The sequence below is a fragment of the Tribolium madens genome, unplaced genomic scaffold (assembly GCF_015345945.1).
Source record: "Tribolium madens isolate multiple individuals breed KSU strain unplaced genomic scaffold, Tmad_KSU_1.1 Scaffold_96;HRSCAF=242;Tcas5.2_LG5, whole genome shotgun sequence".
NCBI lineage: Eukaryota > Metazoa > Arthropoda > Insecta > Coleoptera > Tenebrionidae > Tribolium > Tribolium madens.
In genome coordinates this window covers 11,779,761-11,789,318 of record NW_025401068.1, presented here as the reverse complement: position 1 = coordinate 11,789,318, position 9,558 = coordinate 11,779,761, and the positions used below count along the sequence as shown (strand labels likewise).

At 30.9% G+C, this 9,558-nt stretch overlaps 1 protein-coding gene and 1 pseudogene across 6 annotated transcripts in view; one reads left to right on the top strand and one right to left on the bottom strand.

Moving 5' to 3' along the window:
- The window catches only part of LOC123013971, a 3,777-nt pseudogene extending 2,617 nt beyond the window's left edge, over positions 1 to 1,160 (top strand).
- Positions 1,161 to 2,905: 1,745 nt separating this feature from the next.
- Positions 2,906 to 9,558, bottom strand: part of LOC123013812 (2-oxoglutarate dehydrogenase, mitochondrial-like) — a 33,924-nt gene continuing 27,271 nt past the window's right edge. For 3 of the 6 annotated variants that reach the window (XM_044412601.1, XM_044412602.1, XM_044412603.1), the window contains 4 exons: positions 4,009 to 4,699; positions 3,806 to 3,960; positions 3,633 to 3,731; positions 2,906 to 3,269 (listed from right to left, as the gene is read on the bottom strand). In XM_044412601.1, the coding sequence (XP_044268536.1) occupies positions 3,170 to 3,269; positions 3,633 to 3,731; positions 3,806 to 3,960; positions 4,009 to 4,699 (1,045 nt within the window). In that variant the 3' untranslated portion in view covers positions 2,906 to 3,169. The remainder of the gene's footprint in view (positions 3,270 to 3,632; positions 3,732 to 3,805; positions 3,961 to 4,008; positions 4,700 to 9,558) is intronic. The other 3 variants (XM_044412605.1, XM_044412604.1, XM_044412606.1) reach the window with 1 other exon arrangement.

Below are 9,558 nucleotides of genomic sequence, written 5' to 3'. Positions count from 1 at the left end.
AGATTTCTATGTAGGTATTTCTCTATGTAAGTAAGCCACATTTGATCACATTTTAGCCACTTCTCGCCATCTTCGTATTACTCTATAAAAGCAAAATTATACATAACATAAGAAACGAACTTGAACTTTGGTCCATAGACAACGCTAGCAAAAAATTACAATTCGAAATTAAATTGAAAATAAAATGTTTAAACATTTTCGTTATTTTCAATTCTCTACTTTTATTACTAATGGGTGTAACCTTCGTACAACCCTTATCCAAGGATTTGGATCTTTTTTTCGCGTATCGTTTCATCCACGAACATGTGACAAATTACGGCCACATCTTTGAATTTCTGTACAGAACCACATACTTGCCGTTCAGTTACATTGGAACAGTGTTACTCTTCCAAATTTTTTATTATTTTCAACACGCAAACTTTCAAATGCAAATGACAATGGAAGTTTTTAGAAAGATAGGCGAATGGAGTGAAGATGACGAGAATCTAGTTGACAACTCCAAATACCAAACGGAAATAAATCGAAGACTCAAAATTTGTATTCAAAGAAGCCAAAATTTTATATGGTATTATAACTAATTTCAAATTATTAAACACCATTTTATTAATTTTAGTCTACATTGTGAGAAACTCAAAGAAATCAGCAAATTCATAGCCGGATTTGCGCTCTGTGGTTGCCTTATGGGAATTAGTGTCATCTTTTACTTGATTTCCGTAAGTACGAATAAAATTGAAAATATTTCGAGTGTCAATTTTTATTTAGGGAAATTTCATGTCTGAATATTATTTCCGCATGGGTGTAATTTCCGTATCTGGAATCACAACATTTGCAGCTACAATATGGGCTGGCCAGTCCACTGAATCAACAGTAAAAAACATTTTTTTTAAACACATCTATAATCAAATCATTTCAGATTGATGACTTGGTAACGTCTCTCAACGAAGTGGAATGGTACAATTTTAATCAATCAAATAAAAAAATGTATTTAATTTTTTTGACAAATAGCATGAAAGAACGTAAAATAAAATTCAGCGAAAACTATTCCTTCAACTATAAGTTAGGACTGGCCGTATGAGMCTTTTTGACGTAAAAATACAACACTAAAAATTATTTTTCAGATTGTTAGAGGAATTTATTCAGTCATATCGATTGTATTATAATATTTCAATTCAAAAATACTGTAACGAATTTATATTATAATTAATCACTACTTATTAGGTTTGCACCTTTGCAACGATTATTACCTAGGCTAATTATATTTTTTAATAACGATAATTTATACAACTATTTAGAGTCACGTGATCTTGTACGAAACAGACACATAATAAAATTGTTGGTGAAGATGAATAGTTGTATTATATTGAAGTGTTCAGTGACAACTGACACAAAATTATTTTTAATTATTATGCTCCGCAATTTTTTTTAATGTAGTAATTATTATAATTTCCTTTTGAAATTAATTGTTGTTTTTTAGCCAATCCTCTTTGCTCTCGTGATATTATTTAAAAACAAGCGCAAGAAATAACTAATAATAATAACTAAAGAAAAATCATCAAATCCATGAATTTTGAGAAACTCTTCTGTTTCATGGAAAAATCAATCAATCAAAAATGTAAAAAATTAAATGAGTCTTTTTTCAAAATGTTTCTCAATTAATGTAGATGACAACAAATTTATCAAAATTTAGTTTTGATAAAAGAGAACTGAGAAAATTACGTGTCAAATTTGTGTAGTGAAATTTTCAAGATGCGAATTTTTTTTATTTTACGAGATAGGCCCCTCATAATCAAGATGAAATTACGCTAATACTTCAAATAAGTTATTAGTGCAAAAATCATTTTGATAGGTGTAATTAAAAAATATACTTAAATCGAATTAATTTAATACAGGGTGCGTCAGAACTCGCGCCCCAGAAAAAAATGCCATATAAGGTAAGATCCCCGGAATATGGAAAAAATGTTAAAAAAATTATCTATAAAAATTTTGAAGTTATGAGGGTTTAAATTTTGCACTTTGACTATTTATTTCGCTTGGAAAAATAATTTTAAAAGTTTTTTTGCTATAGGCTATTAAAAGAGGAACCAAGAAAGTTGTATCCTAAATTGTAACTCTGTTCAATGTTATTTGTGGGTTTTATTGGCAAATTTTATTTTTTTTAAATAAATAATTGTAAAAAAAACATACAAAATCATCAGTATCATTAAATAGACATAAAAAAATGTCAAATGTAAAAAAAAAATTTGATAGAGAATTTTTTAAACATTTTTTCCGTGTTCCTTGGTATACCTTACTTGAAAATTTTCTCTGGGGCGCGAGTTTTGGCGCACCCTGTATAAACAATTCCTCGAAACACTCGATCTTCTTATTTTGTTACTCAACAAGAAATTACTTACATAAAAATACGCTTCATACATATGCGATTTATTTATTTTTTTTTATTAAAATTAAGATGTCCATTAATTTCATTGCATATTATTAAAATACGAGTTACGAATGCAGAAAGGATTTAAACAAGAACATGAAATTCTGATACAATCCGCGTAGCGGCGAGTTGAGCAACAAACGGTTGCTTGGACCGCCTTCTATAACGAGTGTTTAATAGTTATTTACCTAACGAGTTCGGAAAGGTAATTTTCCCGCATGAGCACTTTGTTAGCAGCACGACCACAGCAAGGAATAATAAAAATAAATAAATAAAATTGTAATGACGTTAAAAAAAATAAGAAGAGTAATTACGAGTTTTCCGATGTCTTTGCCAAACTCATTTCTTGTCGGTCATTAGTAAAACACTTCATTTTATCGATTATAAATGACTCTAAAAAAAACAAAAACAAAAAATTCAGTTTTATAAGTTGGGACAGAGGACCAGGAAAACTGAAAGTGAGTGACAAAATAAAACAGCTGATAGTTAAGCAATAGTGTCATTCAAAAATATCCATCCTTACAATAAATAATAACATTTTAAAATACTCTTTAACCTCAACCGTTCTTTGTGGATCGAGTATTAATACTAGATTTAAAATTTGAAAAATTTAAACGTAAAACAAACACAGTATTGGTGCCGCTATTTACATAATTACATTTAAACTTATTCAGTGCCTTTAAACTGTTTTCTAAAATAAATAAAGTGACACTACAATAAATATTATTCTTACAACGCTTAATAAATCTACAAAGCCATCGCGTCGTCCAAAAGGTTCGACAACTCCTTCAAATGCTGGGCTTTGCTTCCGGTGGCGGGGCTAGCGGCGGTGGGTCTCCCAACGTAACTAAAAAACATAATTCATTATTATACAAAATAACAAATTCACGAAACAAACTAGCGCAAGCAAAAACAATAATAATTATGGAGTATAAATAAAAAAGTACTATAACTGTGAAAAAAATGAATACCCGCCACTGGTCTGAATTTTCTCTTGTTACTATGACGATTTTTATTTTTGTTGCCATAGTTACAATAAGTTTCTATGGCAACTATTCAATTTGCCACCACAGCCGGCTCGTGTGGGACAGCAAAGGGATTTCAAACAATATTTAGTATTCAGTTTTTTTGTTATTATTGGAACTAGAGTTCTAGAGGCAAAATCAAGCCAAAAACAAAAATAACGTGAAGATACGACTGTGGCTCTCACCTAACGACTCTAGTCTCTGGTAAAGTTTCAGTTTCAGTCACTGGTTGAGGTTTTGGCTTTTTACCAAAAATTTTAGCGAACCAACCTTGGTTATCCGTACTGAAACAGTTAACTGAGCTAGAATCATATCTTCACTCGAAGAAAACCACCAAAAAAAACCATCAAAAACTCACATAACATCCCGGGAACCGGTCAAAGCCGTCTCGAACCGCGGCTGGACATAACTCCAAGAACCTTGGTTTTTGTGCTCTTCCTGGGCCCAACACAACTGTGCATTGGGGTATTTGGCACACTCGTTTTTAATCAAGTCGTAAGGGAACGGCGAAATCTGAAAAAAAATCATGAAAAACCGTAAAAAAAAACACAAAATTAGTACTTGTTCCACACGAGTGATGACAATATCGTTGTCCAATTTCCTCTCTTCGCGGGCTTTCCTCAAGTCATAATAAACTTTTCCGCTGCAGAAAAGCACCTTCTTGACATTTTGCGCATTTTGACTCGCTGGACTCTCATCCGGGATGATCCTCTTAAACTCAGTATTCTCCAACATCTCATCAAAACTGCTCCTAGCTTCCGGATGTCTCAACAAACTTTTCGGTGTCATCAAAATCAACGGTTTGCGGAAGGGCAAGGCGATTTGTCGTCGCAAAATATGGAAAAGATTCGCCGGTGTGGTGCAATTCGCCACAATCCAATTGATGTCGTGGAGTTGTCGAACGGCGAATTCGTCACTTTCGGGTGGGAAATAATCCGGGTCGTCGGAGGACATCTGGAGGAAGCGTTCGAGACGGGCGCTGGAGTGCTCCGGACCCATGCCTTCGAGACCATGAGGGAGGAGCATGACCAGACCGCTCTGACGCACCCATTTGGCTTGACCAGACGAGATGAATTGGTCGATAATGCATTGAGCTGTGTTGTTGAAATCGCCGAATTGGGCCTCCCAGATGACGAGGGCATTGGGGTTGGTCATGGAGTAGCCCAGCTCGAAGCCGAGGACGCCGAATTCCGATAAGGAACTGTTGCATACGGTGTAGGGGGCCTGGTCGGGGTACAAGTTGCACAAAGGCCTGAAAATCATCATATAAAATTTATTCAAATGGCCATTTGTAACGAGTCTTTTAGACAATATTTATACAGGTGCGCCAAAACTCGCGAAAAATGTCATATAAGGTAAGGTGCCAGGAACATGGAAAGTGTTTTATTTTATATCTAAAAATTCGAGAGAGTTTAAATTTTGCACTTTGACTATTTTTTTCTATTGACAATTTTTTTCATATAGCGACAAAAGTTTGCCCTAACTATTACAGCGACAAAACGGAACATAACTTTTGAAAGCGTCTGAATCTAGTAGGTCTGCATCATCGGATTTACGTATTCATTAAATTGTCTTACCGAATTACATTCAAGCTTTGTTTTTTTACGAAGAAAACTTGACATTTTTAATTCGAGTTTTGTTTCCTTTAGGCAATTTAACTCAAAAAACTGCCAGAAAAAATTACTCGTCCAGTTGGAGCCAAAATACTTTGGTCGTCACTTTTCTGACACTTTAATGTAATTCAAGCTTTAACGATTTCAAATTAATGACAGCTGTTTTCTTTTCTAAGCACACAATTATAACCTATTGGTCCTTTTTTTGTATTGCGGGTTTTTAGTCTTCATTATACATGTATGTATTTTCCCATCAAAAATATGTACAGTTACGGAATTCAAATTTCAGGCAGTATTTTTCTGTCACTTCAAAAAGTTCACTGTAAACTACCTTTTACTGTCATCATGACTGACATTTGACAATCAAAATTTTTTGTCAGTAACGCTATTCTATAAGTCAAAATGACATAAACATGACAAGAGTAAAAAATGAGGTTATTAATGTAAAGGTTGTTTTAGAGTTTACATTGTGAAAATGACAATACTGCCCGAAATTTTTATTCCGCAACTGTACATACAACTTGTCAACTATGATTGACAGTAGCTAAAAATAAGGTTAATTAACAGTCCTAAAGCATGCTTTACAATTTAATGTCACTCAAGTCACATTGACGACCAAAGTATTTTGTCTCCAACTGTCATACGGACTCGTAATATTTTCAGAAGCAGTTTTTTTCGTTAAATTGCCAGAAAACAAAATTCTCATTAAAATGTCAAGTTTACTTCGAAAAAAAGGCTCTCGTGTAATTATAAGTGAAAAAATAATTTTCCAAGTTTTTTCGCTACAGGCTATTAGGCTATTAGGAGAGGAAACAAGGATCTGTATCCTAAATTGAAACTCTGTTCAATGTTGTTTGTGTCTTTTAGTGTCAAAATGTCAACATTTTTTTGACAAATAGAAATTAATTTCTTAAACAATTTTTGCATGTTCCTTGAAATTTTTAGCTGGGGCGCACCCTGTATTTTGCGCTTTTTGTAAAATTTTGAAGAAAAAAAGAAAACAGTTTAAATTTAGGGAATTTAAACTGACATGTCATTGTGCGTAACCTGGAAATGAATTCTTAAGATTTCTTCAAGTACGCTACCGGAAATTATTGTTACCAACATTGAAAACATAAAATACACTAGGTTGTTAACGCACCCAAACTAGTGCGTTAATGGCGCTGTTAGAAACGTAAAATATAAAAAATACATTAAAATTTATGATCTCTGCCATTACAGAACAGTAATTATGTCAGTCATTACTGAAACAATTAATTTTTTATCAACCACAATTAACCCCATTCTCCAAACCAAAAAACTCAATTTGATCTGAGACGTAATACATATAAAATGGAATTCGAAGTGAAAACATTTATGACAAGTTTGTTTCCTAAATAACCAAATTTCTTTGATTTATTGACAAAATTCTTTAATTTTCTAGATGATTATCTCAAAATAGTGAAATTTTTGGCAACTGATATTTTTCAATTCAAACCTATTAAATTTCTTCTTGTGCTGGTCCTCGCCTTGGATATATTTATGGAAATAATAACTGTCTATTTCATGATAATTACTCTTGATATGAAATTTGTTTTTAATTATGTTCCGCAATTTTTTCTAGAATTCTATGTATTGCTGAGGTAATCTTAATTTTTTCTTGAAATAAATTTTTGCTTTTTAGCCCATCGTCTCTGGTCTCATGATAATATTTAAAAACAAGCTAGTGCATAATTTACAAAATGAGCTAAAAGTATGGACCATAGATAATGCTGGTGAAAAAATACATTTCAAAATTAAGATGCAAATAAAGCTTGTAACATATTTCATTATTTTTAATACTTTACTCGTGGTCTCGATGTGTTCAGCGATTATGTATCCACTATCAAGAGATTTGAATTTATTTTTTGGACATTATCTCATCCACAAATATTTTCCGAACCAGAGTTGTACTCTTGATTTTTTTTACAGAGCAACAAGTTTTGTACGTGGTCATCTTATAATTGTACCTACGTATCAAAGTTTGTATTTCACTCAACATATCAATTATCAAATACAAATGCAAGTGGAATTTATAAAACGACTAGACGACTGGGAAGCAATTTCTCAAAACGAAGAAAACCTATTTTACAATTCCTCTTATCAAGCGATAATAAATCAAAGACTCAAGTTTTTAATTAAAAGAAGTCAAGAGTTGTTAAAGTGAGTTCTATTATTGGCTAATTTACAAATTATTGCCACTATATTTTTAGTTTATATACTAAAAAAGTCAAAGAAATGCAAATAATAGTAGTTGCATTTACTTTTTGTACTATTTTTATAGGTATCGGTGTTATTTTTTTCATTGTATCGGTAAGCACAAATATAAAATGAGTCTGAATGATAGTATTTTTTAAACAGGAAAATTTCACATCAGAGTGTTATTTTCGTATGACTTTAACTTTTCTTGTTGGAATCACTACATTCATGGCTGCTGTATGGACCGGTCAATCATTGGAAACAAATGTAATAAAGTGTAATAAATTTGATTTAATTCCAGTCACTAAAAATTCTTTCAGTGGAACGAAATTACTATGGTTCTCAAAGAAGTAAAATGGTATAATTTCAATCAATGTAATAAGAAACTATATTTAATTTTTTTAACAAATATGACAAAAGAATACAAAATACAACTCACCGAAAATTATTCCATGAATTATCAACTAGGACTAGCTGTAAGCTAAATTACCAAGCTTACATATATTGACCTTTTTTTTTCAGATTGTTAGAGGAGTTTATTCAGTCATATCGGTTGTACTAAATATGCATGAATGAAAGAAAAAAAAAAATAAATTACATAATTCTGGAATAACAGAAGCCATCTTATTTCAGCTTCACTAAATGCACACTTAACTATAACTATAACTGCATCACAAAACACAAGATTATATTATTATACACATTCAATAATAAATACTGCAATAAAATTTTTCGAAAAATCCATTAAAACTTATTCAAATGATCTCTGCGATTACAAAACAGTAAATATTAAAAGTTTTACTGAACTCATTTCTTGTCGGTGATTAAATTTTCACCGACTATAATTAACCTATTTATCAAAACTAAAAATTCAGTTTGATCTGAGACGTAGTACAAAATGGAGTACGAAATTAAAGCATTTATGACAAGTTTATATCTTATCAAACGAATTTCCTTCATTGAAAATTTTTTTCAGATGATTACCTCAAAATAGTGAAATTTTTCGGATATGATATTTTTCAACCAAAACCTATTAAAATTCTTCTAGTTTTGGTCCTCACCGTACATGTTTTTGTGCAAATTTTAACAGTCTACTTCATGGTAACTGCCTTTGATACAAAATTCCTTACTAATTATGCTCCGCAAAATTTTTAAGTTTTTTCTTGGCTACATTATGAGTGCCCCCACGTACAACTTTTTTTATTACACTCAACACATCAGTTATCAAATACAAATGAAAGCGGAATTTATAAAACGGCTAGACGACTAGGAAGCAATTTCTCAAAACGAAGAAAACTTGATTTACAATTCCACTTATCAAACGATAATAAATCAAAGACTAAAGTTTTTAATTAAAAGAGGTCAGGAGTTGATATAGTGAGTTCTATTACTAACTTTCAAATTTCTGCCATTATGATATTTATTTTTTAACATTTGACACAAAACAAAAAAATTCAGAGTAGAGTACGAACTAATAGTCTAGCTCAGTATCAAAATTTCATTTCACCAAAACAAAATAGATTTAATTGATTTCAAATTAACAAATAATTATGCAGGAAAAACAAAGCTAAAATTTTCTTTTACACTCATTAGTAGTCATTAACAATTTTAATTAATCATTAATTGAATCGTTATCGAATTTACTGTATAGACAAATACGTCAAACGAGATGAATTCCCTCTATTCAAAAACAACCTATAGATCAGTATACACAATAAAAATTTCACATTTACTGTAAAGTATTTATAAAATAATATCATAAAATGTATGTATGTGTATTTAATGTAAATTTATAACTAGTAAGATAAATAGAGTTTTTTAAACTATAAAACTCGTGTTGTCTTCAAGATTTTTTGCAACACTAATATTTAATCAAAAATTTAACTAAATTCAGAAATTATTATAAAGAAGTATGTCAAAATTGACAAAAAATATGCATCAGAATATTTTATAGACTCATAAGATACGTTGCTATTGACGACGTACTTTATAGATGAAGCGTAACACAGAAACAGTATAAGGTATTTAGTGTTGCAAAAATGTTATTTATTTTATCTTTAAAACGGATACAAATTTTCACATTTGGCCAACTTGATATTTTTATAAATACAAAATACTGTTAAAAATTAGTGAATAAATCATTCATCAATGACATTAATTTTAGTAGTCACATGGAAAAAATGTTTATTAGCAATGATCATGCACAAGAAAATTCTAGGTGGGTTAATTTTATTATTCTGATCGAGTATTTATTATTAATAAAGTGAAATCATAAAATATA